This window comes from Thamnophis sirtalis, unplaced genomic scaffold, assembly GCF_051295495.1.
Source record: "Thamnophis sirtalis isolate CommonGarterSnake01/CBP01778 unplaced genomic scaffold, rThaSir2_p1.2 scaffold_10, whole genome shotgun sequence".
Lineage (NCBI taxonomy): Eukaryota > Metazoa > Chordata > Lepidosauria > Squamata > Natricidae > Thamnophis > Thamnophis sirtalis.
In genome coordinates, this window is record NW_028261390.1 from 22,917,257 (window position 1) to 22,934,375 (window position 17,119).

The 17,119-nt window shown below is 37.8% G+C and overlaps 1 protein-coding gene across 1 annotated transcript; it reads left to right on the forward strand.

Annotated features, from left to right (window-relative positions):
* Nucleotides 1–3,169: 3,169 nt before the first annotated feature.
* On the forward strand, nucleotides 3,170–16,460 carry RRH (retinal pigment epithelium-derived rhodopsin homolog). The gene is made up of 7 exons (XM_087723777.1): nucleotides 3,170–3,378; nucleotides 5,688–5,878; nucleotides 9,814–9,913; nucleotides 11,753–11,906; nucleotides 12,584–12,752; nucleotides 14,786–14,964; nucleotides 16,174–16,460. Exons 1-7 carry the CDS (start codon nucleotides 3,294–3,296, stop codon nucleotides 16,271–16,273), a joined length of 978 nt encoding a protein of 325 aa, XP_087579903.1. The 5' UTR covers nucleotides 3,170–3,293; the 3' UTR covers nucleotides 16,274–16,460.
* The last annotated feature ends 659 nt before the right edge of the window (nucleotides 16,461–17,119 follow it).

Here is a 17,119-nt window from a genome sequence, read left to right on the forward strand (position 1 = left end):
AAACAGAAAATTAATTCACAACTTGATTGGCTGAACAAATTCTTCAGAGACCTTTTATGAACTGATTGAACCATACCTCCAAGTTTTTTTAATTAATTAAATGAATAAATTAAAGCAGCAGCTGGGTTTCTGAAAGGCTGAGTCGATGCTTTTCTTGTTTCAGGTACATAAGATACTTTTGAGAGAGATAGCAAGTATTGACTCTAGTTTCCTGAAGAAAGAATCTTCCAGACTACTTTTATTTTTCTATTCATGCTCTGCAATGCGAAATGTTCCTTGTTCTGTAACATTAGGAAATGTATAATGTGCTGTCTGTATATATGAGTGGATCTCTGCGTATAAGGTATCCCATGTGCGTTTTATACTTACAGATTTTCTGAATTTTGAAAATAAATTATTTGTAAGAGTTCTGTATCGTTCACTGGGAAAGGAGGAAAAATAAAAGGTAAAGGTTCCCCTCGCACATACGTGCTAGCCGTTCCCAACTCTAGGGTGCTCATCTCTGTTTCAAAGCTGAAGAGCCAGCGCTGTCCAAAGACATTTCCATGGTCTTGTGGCCAGCATGACTAAACGCCGAAGGCGCACGGAACACTGTTACCTTCCCACCAAAGGTGGTCCCTGTTTTTCTACTTGCATTTTTACATGCTTTCGAATTGTTAGGTTGGCAGAAGCTGGGACAAGTAATGGGAGCTCACCCTGTTACACGGCACTAGGGATTCGAACTTCAGACCTTTTAATTGCCGAGCTCAGTGTCTTAGCCACTGAGCCACCACATCCCTAAAAATGTGTATGCATTAATTGTACCTAGTTTGATAGCTTTCTGTTGTACTGCCCTAACTATATGAATAATAATTATTGTAGGGCCAGTCTAACAAATTGATTTATTGGAGTAGTAAGTTAAATAAAGTTGTACATATTAAGTCAATAATTCCCACGGTGTTCAGCAGAATGTTTTGAAATATAGCCTGAACATCTTTTTGGCCCAATAAAAATGTCAAACAATTAATCTTTTTACAGTGCATTGGTCAGACTGCAGCTTCGACTTGCCCAAATCCAAGACCTCTAAAAGCTGCTTAAAATATTTTCTCTTACAATTTCCATGTCTTGTTCATTGACACACAAAAATGTTTTATGCTGGCCTTGCTGCAAAAGAAGAAAAATACAGGGATATGAAACAGGACAAAAAAACAAATGGCATGGATTTTATAAGAAGAATGCTTCTGAACTGAGTTTCTGTAGTATTCAGTTTGAGACAGAAGAATAAAAGGAGCGAGGACAAAAGAAAAAGGCTCAGAAATTGGAAGCTGCAAAGAGAAAAGCAATGGTACGTCATAGGTTAAGTGTTGTTAATCCCATCATTGGTTAGCAGAAGAATGCAAGTATTTTTTCCAAAAAAGCAACTGCACTGTCTTGGTTTTTTTTTCTTTGTTTCTTCTCCAAGAAATTTGGATAACAAGCAAAACATTTTCTAAGAAAAAAACAAACAAGAAAAAGCATCACCTGGATGACTGAGAATCTCCACAGACAATACAGGCACTCTCTCTACAACTTAATGTTCAACACAAGAAATGATGGGAGAATAGTGGATTGGAATCGGGGGTACACTATTGGAAGAAATATCCATCTGGTTCAGTTCCAAGCCTGGAGAAAGACACTGGAAACGTGGAGGCTGGTAGGAAAGATGGTTTAATGATGAAGCAGAACCACATGGGTTCTGGGCAGATGACCACATGGAGTTGAGAGTAAAGGGTTTTTATACCTTCTCTAGAGCTTTGAACTTGAGCTTCCTGTTCCTGTGCGAGAACATGTATTCTATTGGTTGTTGTCAGGGATGGGATCCTACCAGTTTAACAACCGGTTTGCTGAGCACGCGCTAAGACTAGTTACAATCCAAGACCAATACTGACCTAGCCCACCAGTTTAAGTCGACTGTCAAATGGGCTGTCAGATCTGCAAAATTCGAACACACAGGACCCTGCAATACGATGGGGATAACACAAATAATGAAAGAAATGTTATTGGGTAGAAAGTGTTTATCTTATGTATGTCATAGAGGAAAGTCCATCAATCCCTACAGGTTATGATGGAATTTTGGTTTAGTCATGGAGATAAGGAGTTACATAGTTTTCATTTCCTGCTTGTTGGAAACAAAGCAGGTGGCGGTGTACTACTCTGGCAAGGTTGCTCTTAACCCTTCCTTCCTTCCCTCCCTCTTTCCCCCCCCCCCCCGCTCAAATAAGGTGATTATGGATAGTTTGCAGATAATAAAACAATATATATATATAGGAACAACTACAATTTTAGATAATTAAAAACTTGAACAAAGGAATGGACAGCTTTGCCAAGGCCTTCATTCTTAGAAAATGCTCTTCAATAATCTCTATATCTTTTGAAAACTGCCCAAAAGCACAAACCCGTTCTTGTGTTACTTCCAGAGACCTTTTGAGAGCATAGCACAGTGTTTCTCAACCTTGGCAACTTGAAGATGTCCGGACTTCAACTCCCAGAATTCCCCAGCCAGCATTCGCTGGCATAGCATTTTCACATGGTGTCTACAACTTCCAAAAATCATGTGAAATGGGTGTGCTGTTGGGTATTGATGAATGCTGCTTTGTCACCCGCATGACATGTCACCCTTGAAACGCTTGTCATAGTTTCACCTTCACTGGCTTAGCATGTTGCATAAGTGCAAAGTCAGTAATAACATCTGCTATGTAAACTGGCTTGATTCACAGTCCAAATGTTTGATTCACAGTCCAAATTTATGTAAGCCAGTTTATAGCAGATGTGTTAGAAATAGTTTAAGATAAGACTTCTGGTTTGCAGTGTGCATCTGCAATCTGTTCCTTGCAAACTTACCAAAATAATAATAACACATTTTTGACAGAAACTGAGCTTATTTTGCTTCATGGCTTGCTATTAAAAGTGCTGAAAGTATTATGTTCATAAAACCCTAAAGAACAGAAGTTCAAAATCTGGGTTTTCTGAAAATAGTAAATCTCTTACCACAAGACACAAAAATCTTACTGAAAATAAAAAAAAGCTCTATATTGTTCTTTGTTTGACCTAACAAGCTTTTCCCTTCCAAAGGCTAGGAATGTAAGCCCCTTTGCTTTCTTTAATCAGAATCCTGTTGGGAGCCTTTCAAGAGAGCAGGACATTTGTGAGAAATTTTAGAAGATAACAATTCATCTTAAAAGGATTGCAAAAGCTGCTTCTTTCTTTCAGAGTTTAGCACTTGACGTTTCTTCTCAGTTTTCTTCGCTCTGCCACATTTTTGGAATTATCCTATTATGACCGTGGAAAGTAATAGTGAGCTTCCATCAGCCTTTTCACAGAAGGAACACAACATTATCGCAGCATACTTGATTGCAGCAGGTATGACCAGTGAATGTATTTGATTAATAAAATATTGAGGCACCTTAATTAAAAAAAAGATCACTTCATTTTTTTCAGCTTTAATTAAACATAAGCAAAGAAATGTGAAATGTTGAAAATGGATTGCTATTCTTTAGATTTGAAGGCAAAATGTACTTTGGAATACCCAGGGATAGGCAAAGACCCTCTATGTGCAGCTTTTAAAACCAAGTATTTTCAGGATAGAATTGCTTTAGGACAGCAGTCGTTTCTCCCCCGTCCCCCAACCTTGTGGGCACTAGGAACCGGTTCTATGGAGAGTGGTTTTTCAGTGGACTGGAGGGGGGGGGGGCGTGGTTTCGTGTTTTGTCTGCACCCCACGGATGGGTCTTTTATTTGCGCGGCCTGCTTGCTGATATGCCACAGACCGAGGGTGGGGGACCCCTGCTTTAAGGCATTACAGGCAAATTCTACTTTTGCTCCCTAGTACAGTCTGAAGACCTTTTTTTGCTTTCAAGTCAAAAGTCCTTCATACTCTATAATCTTTATAAGTCTTCTTTAGTCACTTGAAATCTGGGCACAGTAGTAGTTCAGGGATGGAAAAATCTGTTTTGCCTGCAAAAGAATTAAGCTTGTGTTCATGGCAGCTCTGAACAAGGGCCTGGAATACCCCTGCCTTTATGCTATTACCTGTAAGTAAGATAACATTCAACACTTTGTAGAACAACTTTCTGACTTCCAATTTTAAATCAATTTAACTAGATGTTGGCATAGTTGAGTTCACTGGAACATGCTTTGATGTAGACCAACCTAATACTCCACTAAATTAAATATATCAAGTAAAGTTTAAGAGCCGAGGTGGCGCAGTGGTTAAATGCAGCACTGCAGGCTACTGCTAGATCAGCAGTTCAGCGGTTCAAATCTCACCGGCTCAGGGTTGACTCAGCCTTCCATCCTTCCGAGGTGGGTAAAATGAGGACCCAGATTGCTGGGGGCAATATGCTGACTCTCTGTAAACCGCTTAGAGAGGGCTGAAAGCCCTATGAAGCGGTATATAAGTCTACTGCTATTGCTATAAAGTCAATACGTAAAAGAAGGAAATGCTCCATATGTTTAGGATTAATGAAATGTTGAGGATGGGAGCTTTTTCCCCTCAGAGAAACAAATTCAAAGAATAAATAGTAAGATTGTTGGCTTTCAGTCTTAGGTATCTAATTCCCTTCCCTTCTTCCTGTCAAAATGCATCTTATTTATTAGCCACATTTGTAGAACTGATTGCTTCATATTTTAATAAGTTGTGCAAACCTAATTCTTGTAGTTAGTTTATGATGCACTGTATAGTGTGAGCCCATAAAATTGGAATGACTAAATAACTGCTATACATCCTGTCAAATTCATATTGTATTATCCCATATTGAAGTTTTGTGGTGTGATGATGGTAGAAATGAAATTCTATCCTATTCTTTGAGATTATACCAGTAAAATTTGTATTAAGCAACTGATCAGTAGTAACATTGTATTTGTGAACAATAACTTGGTTTTTTATTTCCTTAATGGGATCACAGAATATAAACACTTCGCTATTATATTGTCTAGTGGTTCTCAACTTGAGCAATTTTAAGATATATGGATTTCAACTTCTAGAGTTCCCCATCAAGTATGTAATGGATTTCTGCCCATATATTATGTTCAGTATTTTTTATTGATTTTTACCATCTAAATGGGACTGGTGATGAAATATCTAATTAACTCTGTGCTTGCTTTACTTAAGCTCAAGCATGATGTAATTGGATTGGTTCACATATGATAAAACAATTACAATTAAAAATCATAATTATTGGGTTCATGAAACATCACCAAGTCAAAGCCAAATAAATTGCCCTATGGATGCATTATTAGTATTGTGTGTGAATTTGTCTGTTTTTAATTATTGGTAACTTTGAGTCAGTTTTGACCCCTGGTGACTACCTGGATTAGTACCTGCAGTTTTCCTGGCAAGGTTTTTTCAGAAATGGTTTGCCATTGCCTTCTTCCTAGGGCTGAAGGGAAGTCACTCAGCTGGCTTTGTGCCTAAAACTCACAGTCTCATTGTGAAAACTGCTTAGAGAGGGATGTAAAGCACTGTGAAGCAGTATATAAGTCTAAGTGGCATTGTTATTATGCCAACCTGGCACAAAGCTAATATTTAATTAGGCTTTTTAAAGGATGATGGTGATGATATGATGAGGATGAGCTTAGTCTCTTTGTAAATACTGTAGTATGAAATTCAGATTAGATCTACTAAAAGTAAAATTTCTAAAGCTTACTCCCCATTTTTTATCTTTTGACAGGAGTCATAAGTCTTCTCAGTAATATTATTGTTTTAAGCATCTTCATTAAATTTAAGGAACTTCGAACACCAAGCAATACTATTATTATTCACCTGGCTTTTACGGATGTTGGAGTGAGTAGTATTGGTTATCCCATGTCTGCGGCTTCAGATCTGCATGGAAGCTGGAAGTTTGGCTACCTGGGTTGCCAGGTACTTGAGTATTAAAACAAAGGATTATATTACACATATTGTACGTAGTAGCCCTGTTCAAATCAGTGTTCAGAAACAGATAACACAACAGACTGTTAAATGTTTCTACAAGTTCTTTTTAGCATGAAGGGTTGAACAACACATCTCTTTCCACTGGTGCATTTGTGCCAAAAACACACTTCCGTGAATTACTACTAAATATCTGTGAGCTTTAGTGCTAGAAGGAAATCATTACCAAAAGACAAGCAAATCCAAAGAAAAGATTAAATTGTTGAAAATGTATTTTTTGGTCCATAAAGTAAATAGACAAAATATTTTCATAAAAAGGATTATGTAGGTGAACTGACAAATTATATTATTAATTAGAACTTACATTAATTTATTTGAGTGGTTGGGTGTATTTTTTTTTTGAGAGAGAGAGATACATATAGAAGCAGATAGTATTTCATCTTCTGGGAAGAGAGGATTGTTTGTTAATGTAACACAACAAGCACCTTGCATACCACCTGACTGTTAAGTTCTTGGCATCTCTTCTTAAAAGAACTGACTAATGGGAAATATCAAATCAAAAACAAAACTAGATGGAGTAACTATCTAACTTGAATCACAAGTGTCTCTGCTTTAGAAGGAGTCAATTAATATACTGGATCCCAACAAATAGGTCTCAACGTTCCACTTTGATTAAATTTAAAAAAGTCTTGAACTAGGAATATAGAATTATTACATTTTTTTAAAAAAAATAGCATTGTTATTAGCTCTATTTCTATAATGCTTTATCCAGAGGTGAGTTGCTGCTGGATTGGCCCAGATTGGCTGAACCGGTAGTAGTAGTGGCAGGAGGCTCCGCCCACCCACCAAGACACTTCTGTGCATGTGCAGAAGAGTCACACATGCGTGGGAGCAGCCCTAAATCAGTAGTAAAACAATTAGCAACCCACCTCTGGCTTTATCCCAGAGATTTTGCTGGCTGGGAACTTTTGAAGTTACAGTCCCAACACATTCACCAAGTTTCAGGAAGTGATCTTATTTTTTTCATATGTTATAAATTTGTTTCAAAGGTCTACCCAAACTACTTTTCTAGTAGCTGAAAAAGGAGTATGGAAATTGGAATATAAAATGTATCCCATTTGCCACTAGATGGCGGTCTTGAGTAGCACTATAAAAAGTCTTGTTTCTACTTCTTCCTTGAAGTTTATTAGGGAGGGTTGATTGTGACAACCTCATGTAGAAACAGCATTTAAAGGCAGAATATATGATTTGTATCCCAGTGGTCATGAACGCAAACCCAGTAGCTCCTGTTAAAAGGATGTGGGCTTAGATTATAGGAAAGGCCTAGGGGTGAACTTCAAAAATGTTAGCAATGGTTCTCTGTCTGGTTGCTGGGTGGGTGTGGCAATGATGGGCATGGCCTAGTTGGCCTCCTGCCCCACGGGGTCTCTTGCACCACGTGCCTCCTGCACCCCGGAAGGGTGAAAACAACCTCCCCCAGGCTCTGGAGGATGGAAACAGGCCCATTTGTGGACATCTGTAACTTCTGGGACGCCTGTTTTTCATTCTCCTCAGGCTCCGGAGGCTTTCCAAAACGGGCTGCGTGGAGACTCCTGGGAGGAGAGGGATGGGATGGATGGGGCCAACTAGAGGTGGGATTTGCAGGTTTGGTGAACTGGGCAGATCCTTAGTTAGAGGACTGCCCGAACCCACCGTGACCCGTCAAAACCGCGCTCGACTAAGCCGCGCCCAATTAAATCGCATTGCTGATGTCATCAACAGGGCAACAACAGCCAGCGCGGAGAAAGAAGGGCGCTTTAAATAGCGCTTTGAAAGCAAGCCGATTCAACTTAAGGTAAGGGTTAGGTTTAGGGTTAGCTTTAGGGTTAGCTTTAGGGTTAGCTTTAGGGTTAGGTTAAGGGTTAGGGTTAGGGTTAGGTTTAGGGTTAGGGTTAGGTTAAGGGTTAGGTTTAGGTTTAGGGTTAGGTTAAGGGTTAGGTTTAGGGTTAGGTTTAGGGTTAGGTTAAGGGTTAGGGTTAGGATTAGGGTTAGGTTTAGGGTTAGGTTTAGGGTTAGGTTTAGGGTTAGGTTTAGGGTTAATTTTAGGTTTAGCGTTTACAGCGTGCTTCTGTCTCCACGCTGTTGTCGCCCTGTTGATGACGTCAGCTACGCGGTTTCGTCAAGCGCAGTTTAGTTGAACGCGGTTTTGTGGTGGAACCCGAACCCACAGCATCCCACTCCTGGAAAGGCCTCTTCTGAAGTATCGTTGGCAATAAGAGCTGGAAAAGTTGAGCTCTACATGTTCTCTTAGGCTACCCAATCAACAGGAAGGCCTGTCTCATTGTCTGGAGACTGCATGGATCTGGATGGAGAAAGAGACTCAGATTCTATCCTGCCAACTAGTTGTGGGCTTTTGCCTGCCTTCTCCCAATCTTAGAACTATCATTAGTCTTAGATGGGATTGTACTCTTTACTTCAACACTGGTACGCAATTTGTGCATCACCTTGGACTTCCAGATCATGCTTGAAGAGCGGGGGGCTGTGTTTTAGTCCTCAAGGCTACGACTGACAGCCAGCAACAGCCAGGCCGCACCTATTGGCCTCCCTGCTAGACAGCTCCGTATAAATAGCTGTCAAGCAGGGCGGAATCCTGATCTACTGCTAGCCTGTCTACTGTTTGGATCTGTTTAATAAAGTGCTGTTAATTTACCTCAGGAGCCTCCTGCCTTGTTCTTCCTTGGCTCACTTCAGGCAGCTTTGGCTAACAAGATCTTTGCCCAGCTACATCTGGTGTATCAAATCTGCCCATTCGTAGATTGTGAGGTTCTTCTAATGGTCACCCACAGTTGGACTATTGCAATGTGTTCTACGTGGACAGCCCATGAAGACCACTTGGAAGTTACATCAGATCCTAAATCCAGCAACCACAGCAATTTTGGGCATGCTTTAATATGCCAATGTGACACCAGTTCTATAAAAATTACACTGGCTGCCAGTGAGCTCCCGATTGCAATTCCAGATGCTGATTATTATCATCTGTAGCAATGGCGAAACCTTTTGGCATTGAGTGCCAAAAATGGAGCATGCGGCCGGCACCGAGTGCCAAAAAGAGAGCACTTTGAACATGCACATGTCTGAGTCGCAACCAGGAAGAGGAGCTGCCCAGGGGGGCGTGCACGTGCTGGAAAATGAACTTCCAATTTCCCGCACACACATGCATGTCAGCCAGCAAGTCTTATGGTTGCTGTCGTGCATGTGCACACACCGATCAGCTGGCCAGCGCACATGCTCATGGTAAAAAACAGAAGACCAGCTCGCACAAAGGTCGGCTGATCATTGTGTGCGCATGCATGCCAGAAACCCAGAAGAGGAACAGGCGACACCATGCGTGCCAGGAGGCATGGGTCCGTATGCCACTTTGGGCACACGTGCCATAGGTTCGCCATCACAGATCTATAGAGTCCTTCATAGCATCGGGTCAGGTTGTCTGAGGGACTGCCTGTCTCCCATATTTTTTGTCTAGCCAGTAAGATCAGACAAAGTTGATGTATTTTGGATCCAATTGATTAAGTGGTGCTATCTATCAGGACCCAGAAAGTGTGCCCTCTGTGTTGGCACATACCTCTGGAATAATATCCATTGTAGATGAGTTTGGCTTTCATCCTGAGGATGTTCTGGAAACTTAAAAAGTGGCTGTTTTCCCAGACCTTGGGCTAGGTCTCTTGGGAGCTTTATTTGCTATACATTCTATTATTAGGAATATATATTGTTGGGACAAACATGCTGACTCTGTAAACCACTTAGGGAGGGCTGTAAAGCACTGTAAAGCGGTATATAAGTCTAAGTGCTATTGCTAGTAGTAAAAGAAAAGCCTAATTTCAGACCTTTGAAAGCAACCAATATTATTTTTAAACATTTAAAACCATGTATTCTTTTTTAAATTCTAGATTTATGCTGCTTTAAATATCTTCTTTGGAATGGCAAGCATTGGTTTGCTTACTGTTGTTGCCATAGATCGTTACTGGACCATCTGCAAGCCTCAAATAGGTAGGATACTCAGTATTGTGCAAAAAAGGCATACCATTTTTCAGTACAGATTTTGGTGATTTGTTTTGTGGGAAATCCCACATTTTGTACTCTATATTATTAGAATTTTGCATATAGAGTTGCTCAGTTTTGTTGTAAAGTATAAATCTCCTTCATATTGAGTTTGACTCTTGCTGAATTTCATATCATTTTTTTGACAATAATATTGAAATGGTTTCCCATTACTTTTCCCAGACTTTTTTTGTCTACTTATGTTTACTTGCATTATCTATGGTTTGTAGATAACTGAAACAATTGTAGAAACAAAATATATTTAAAAACCTGCCCTTTTAAAAGTATACTTAGTTAATTTTGCTCTTGTACTTTGGAGGATTACATAACAAAACCTACCTCTGTTTTCAAGTGAGAGATAATAAGGTTTATATATATATATATATATAATAAGATAATAAGGTTTATATATATATATATATATGTGTGTGTGTGTGTGTTTGTGTGTGTGTGTGTATGTGTATGTGTATGTGTGCGCATGCATACATACACATACACATACACATACACATACACATACATATACACATATATAATAAAATTTATTTATCAGCACAAATACAACACAAATGTAACAAAGGCAACAGTAAAAATATTGAGTTTCTGTCTGGATGGTCTCTTATGACGAGCCGATGGACAGAGAATGGAAGCAGTGAACTTCCTCCCATATTTGGGCATACCAGGGGTTGTGACTTTAAATATATACCTTTCTCCCTGGCTCAGCTGATAAGGAGAGGAATTCTGTGGCTTAATGGTTAACACATCTGCCTAAAATGCAATACAGCACAGGTTCCAATCCCAGTAAGGGTATGGCTAGCTGATGAGAGCTAAATAGCTTGAAATAGATCTATACTAGTCTCCCTTTATTTATTTATCAGCACAAATACAACATTATATATATATCTTAACCACCCACACTCTTTCAGTTATATAGGTTTTCTTAAATTAATTTATAATACGATATACAAAGAGAATCCAAAAGTAAATATTAGAGAAATTAGGGAAGGGAAAAGGGAAGTGGATAGTGGGAAGTGGAAAGCAAGAGACAAAGAAAAAAAATAGATATTGATTTCAGACTCCTTTGGTGCAGTAAAATTAGGCATTAACAATATCTACCCTCAACGTTTTACTTTTTCATAATAATTGAAACTAGCCATTTCTATAACAACAAATCTATCTAATCAATAAAATCCAAAATTAAAGTTTCATTTTGCTAAATAGACATCCTAGTTTAGTCAATGTTTAGTTGGAAGACAATCCAGCAATTATTTATTAAGTACAGCATAATAAAAATACATTAATTTTAGTATTGAAGGCACAGTTATGGGTTAGGAAAGCCTTTGCTTACCGTTATTCTGTTATCTCTAGACATGATGGGCTGCATCTACTCTAACATCAAGTTAATAAATGGGTATAACTATTATTTTTTTAATTTAAACTATCGGAAGGGTACTAAGTTGAAAAAAGATTCTTTCAGGTCATAGGGAAATGTCCTCAGCAACTTTCTCAATCTTGTAATCAATGTTTGTAAACGTGTGTGGATATGAGCATATCTTATCATATCATATCGTCTTTATGCAAACACAGAATATGTAATTTTCAATGAGGGAAGTTAGCTACTTAGACATTGTATAGGTATGAACATGAATTTAATATTTGAATAATTATTACATTTGATTTGTGTATTTATAAAATTTTAATTGCAACTTTTGTATTCTTTGGTTTCGAATAGAAAAGTACGAATGATAGGAAAGAATAAATAGTGGTGATGTTTTGGTTTGCCAACAGGTAACAGATTAACTACTCACAACTACATTGCCCTGATTTTTGCTGCCTGGACCAATGCAGTCTTTTGGGCCTCCATGCCTGTGGTAGGATGGGCAAGCTATGCTCCAGATCCAACTGGAGCTACGTGTACCATAAACTGGAGACAAAATGACACGTATGTTCTTTTTATGGTGAAGTAGAACATTCACGATGATAATTTTGTATTGTTAGAAACTCACCGAAACCTTAAAACCCTAAAAATGAACAGTTTAGAAGGAAACAACAGTCTTACAAATCACTAAGGGAGAAAATTTCATCCATAGTGTTTAAATCTGATACATCCAGGACACTATTCAATCTGGATCCATTTATCGTTTACTGAGGAATAATTAATGACATTGTTGTACTTATTTTAGTATTAACCTTTTCCTTTATGTCTTAAAGAAAATAATATTTATGTAGGCGGAAAACAAAGGCCAACATAATAAGCTTAAGTCTTGTCAAGGCTCAATGGAAAGGGCCAATGGATAAGCAGAAGCAATTTAAAAAAAAACATAGGGTCCTTAACAGGTGTGAACTTTTGGGTAGACCTGGCCTTCAAAGACAGTTGTGTTAGACATGAATGTAGGCTTAGCAGGGGCAAATAGGTAGTGTCAAATGATATAAGGCAGAACTTGCATTGTAATCTAACAATGCATGCTTCGTTATTTTGGAGTAAATTTAGAATATTAACTATCAACCAATTCAACTATTTTAAGTTCCACATAATTGTAGAATACCCTCAGGTAATTGTGTCAATACTATCAATAAAGAAAGAACAGTTTTCAGTTATCTGGTCTTTTTCTTTTTCAGATCCTTTGTTTCTTACACTATGTCAGTAATTGCTGTTAATTTTGTCGTCCCCTTATCCATCATGTTTTACTGTTACTACAATATTTCTCAAACTTTGAAGCAATATGCCAGGAACACTTATATAGAAAGCATCGAGGTAGATTGGTCGGATCAAGTTGATGTTACAAAGGTAAGGCCTTTTTTTCTTTTTCAGAATTATCCTGTGGGTGATGCCAAGAAAAATAAGCAGAATGGCTTAGAATACACATCATGATCTCTCTCTCTCTCTCTCTCTCTCTCTCTCTCTCTCTCTCTCTCTCTCTCTCTCTCTCTCTCTCTCTCTCTCTCTCTCTCTCCCCCTCCCTCCCTCCCTCCCTCCCTCCCTCCCTCCTTTCTGTAAGAAATATAAACATTCTCCATTGAGATCATTTGCACTTCACTCTCTTATGCTTTCCCATCTCATACCTTTTTTGTATTGTAAATTCTTCTCATCACCCTATTTTTTTATTGTTTGTTTGTGTTGTGAATTACATGAAATGTACAACATTCATATCTAACACTGTTATGTTCACACCAAACACATATGCATATATGTATGTATTGGGGAGAGGAAGCCAGGTTTCTAGGTGAGAAAGACAATCTGAGTCTACTCTACTTAGCATATCCAATAACTGAAAACTTTATGAATAGTAATTTAGATTTATTTATTATTTATTTGTTACATTTCTTTGCCACTATCTCTCCATTGGGCTACTCTAAGCAGCTTACAGAAATAAAATGGAAGAAATGAAAAGAGTGTAAACAGAACAGAAATAAAATAATAGAACAATTAAATAAACAATGAAAAAGATCACCAAAATGATAACAAAAATAGGGACAGGTGGAGAGCAAAGCGGGGGAGGTGCAGTTTGCCATCAATCTGGCAGCAACCTCCACTGTGGAATTGCCCCATTAGTCTGGTTCCTGGGCCAACAAAGAGCCAGGCCTTCAAGCTCTTCTGGAGGCCAGCAGGGGCATCTTACCTTAGAGGGTAAGATATTCCAAAGAGCAGGTGCTGCTAAACAGTTACTAAATATGTCTGTTATATTTTCTCACTATGCTCATTTTCAAAAGATTGTTATGGAAATATTTGACTTTAATGTTTGTAATCAGCCAGATGTGTGGAAATCATGTGTTAGCAGATTTTTGTAATTTAGGTGAGAGGTAGCACTATGCAAGTGAGAAGAAAAAAAATCCCAAAGATATTGAGACAATGCCAAGTTACCGAGTTTTTTGTGCTTCAGTTTGTTGAGTTTTGGTGTACAATTTATTGAGAAACCAGCATACAATATAAGCCACCCAGAGCCCCTTTGGCTAATGAGAGGAGTGGCTCAATCAATCAATCAATCAATCAATCAATCAATCAATTAATCAATCAATCAAGCCAGTGAAGGGGATCAGACCTAAACAAATTGGCATTTAGTTTAAAGTCTCAGATAAGGAACATCAAGCAATACCCTCTAAGCACAAACAGGGCATTTAGGAAGTTTTATGTATTGATTGCAAGGAATTAAAATGGTAGAATTTAACCCTAAATTCTATACTTAAAAAGATATTTGCTTGGACAGAGGAAAAATTGGAAGAAAGGATTGAAAGCTTATTTTCCCCACACTTGCATGGAGAAACAATTCAGGGCCAGACATAACTTTTCTGAACAGCTGTCCAGGTATGATACTTGGGTAGAGAAAAATAATGGACTTGGCTACAGGACTGAGTAGTAAAAAGAGCAAAGCAGCTAGAGAAAATGAAAGAGAAAAAGAGGGGAGGAGAGAGGGAGGGAGGGAGAGAGTGGGTAATGTGGGCAATCATTTGTATGATTTTCTAGCAAAGCTAGCTCTTCCCTGTCCACCCACATTGTCCCACTGAGAAATGGTGGCTGTAATTTTTGTGTACCCTTGGATAAAATTGTAATTACTTAAGTCAAAGCTCGTGTGGCTCGAGGTTGCCTGCAGATTGAGATATGAGCCGTATGGCAATTCTCTACAACATACATTCTTAATCACCACAGATGATAACTTCTGCTTTCTATTAGGATTGCTATAACACAGTATAACTGGAAGATGTAGAAAAAAAGAATGACTAGGCAGAATACAAGTTTAAGGAAGAAAACAAATAGATACCTAAGACAGACTTTACAAAAATATTAAGGAGTTACAACGTTTTTTTTACTTTCTTTGTTTACAGATGTCTGTTGTTATGATTTTGATGTTTCTGTTGGCTTGGTCTCCATATTCTATTGTGTGTTTATGGTCTGCATTTGGAGACCCAGAAAAAATCCCCCCCACAATGGCAATCATAGCCCCACTGTTTGCAAAGTCATCTACCTTCTATAATCCCTGCATTTATGTGATCGCAAACAAAAAGTAAGTGGTTCTATTGCAGGATGAGGCGGGCCTGGATGGAGGAGAGAGACATGAGTTTTATGTAGCTCTGAAAAATGCAATATTTTTAAAGATAAGGAAGCCACTGTTTATTTATTTTTATTTTATTTTATTTAGTTTGTCAAACATGTAAAAGATAACAGGTATAAGTATAAACATAAATATGAATAACAGTAAATGGGTATGAATAAATGGAGACAGTAGGACAGGGATGGTAGGCACCAATGGTGGGTTGCAGGCGGAGCCTGCCCAGAGCACCGGGTATCGTTCCGGTATGGTGCCGGAAGGGCCTAACCACCCGCCCGAGCTCCTTATATGTCCTTTAAAGCCTTCAGCACTTCTGCACACGGGCATGGCGCATACAGCACCTGCGCAATGCTCCGCCAAGCAGCTGGAGCATTGACGCTTGCGGCATGTATGACACGTCTGCACCGCGCACTCTGGGCACATCCATGTGGACGACGCTGGGCCTGTTCCAACCGTACCGGTTGGAACGGGATCCAGAACTCACCACTGGTAGGCACGCTGGTGCGTTAATGCACAGCCCTTACAGACTAGGGTGACGTCAACAGTTGACAGTCTTAGGTTAACGTTTGTATATGTATGTGTATATATATCTGTGTGTGTGTGTGTGTATACACATACATACACACACACACATGCTCATACAAACACACACACACACACATATATACATATACATCATACATATAGATGTACATATACATATACATATACATATACATTTCCTCCAGCACCATACACTATGTACATAGAGCGTGTGATTAATATAACATTTCATGCAAATAATTAAAATGTGTTAATAAAAGCTTATCAGCAGATTAGTTAACTATGAAAATCACACATTTTAAGTGTTCTTGGTTGATGGTGAGGATTGCACATTTATAACTGACTTCCAGGAATTGCCATTGTTATCCGTTTTCAAGCAAAGTATCTGTGATAAAAAGCGAGTGGAGAAAGAGGTTAGTATGGATTAGGTCCAGAGATAGAAGCTTGAGAATAAGCAGCAGCAAAGGTACAGGTACCAGATTTGTAGCAAAGATCTTGACAACGATCCTGTGGTGGTAAAGAATTAAAGAGACTAGGCGAAAGTTTTCTTCCTATGTCGCCTGGATCTTCTGCTGATCTTTTTTTTTTATCAGACACTTAAAACATTTTCTCCTCCTGTAGGTTTCGAAGAGCCATCCTTGCACTAATCCAATGTCAAGTACGACAGGAGGTAACAATCAGCATCTTGCCAATGCATTTATCTCAAAGTACAATTGCATAAAGATACAGATTTAAAGTCTATCCACTCATCATGTTTTTTGCCTTGCAAAGAAAGTTAGAACTACTTCACATGTAACTATGTATTGATGTATGATATCTTTGTCATCTGCTGATTCTTTTTGACTACTATATGATACTAGAATGATGCATTCCTCATGTCTTTTGTTTCATATGAGGCACATCTTGGTATGCAATTCTGTGCTTTACTGTACATGGATAATGGTTCTTTGGATTATACTATATATATATATATATATATATATATATATATATATATATATATATATATATATATATATATATATATATATATGTGTGTGTGTGTGTGTGTGTGTGTGTCTGTGTGTGTGTGTGTGTGTGTGTGTGTGTGTTTATTTGTGCTGATAAATAAATAAAGGGAGACTATATATATATTACTATATATATATATTACTATATATATATATAGTAATATATATATAGTAATATATATATATAGTAATATATATATAGTATATATATATATATATATATATATATATATATATATATATATATATATATATAAGTTATTTATCAGCACAAATATAACATATATATATATATATATATATATATATATATATATATATATATATATATATATATATATATATATATATACACATACATACATACATACATACATACATACATACATATATATATATATACACACACACACATACATACATACATACATACTAAAACCAATTCAACATTAAGGTGATTAATACAGTTGAACAATTAATACTTGAGTATTTTTTTTCAACATTCATTATTCAATTTTGAAATTTAAATGAGACTGTAAAGTGCTTCAGTGAGAAAT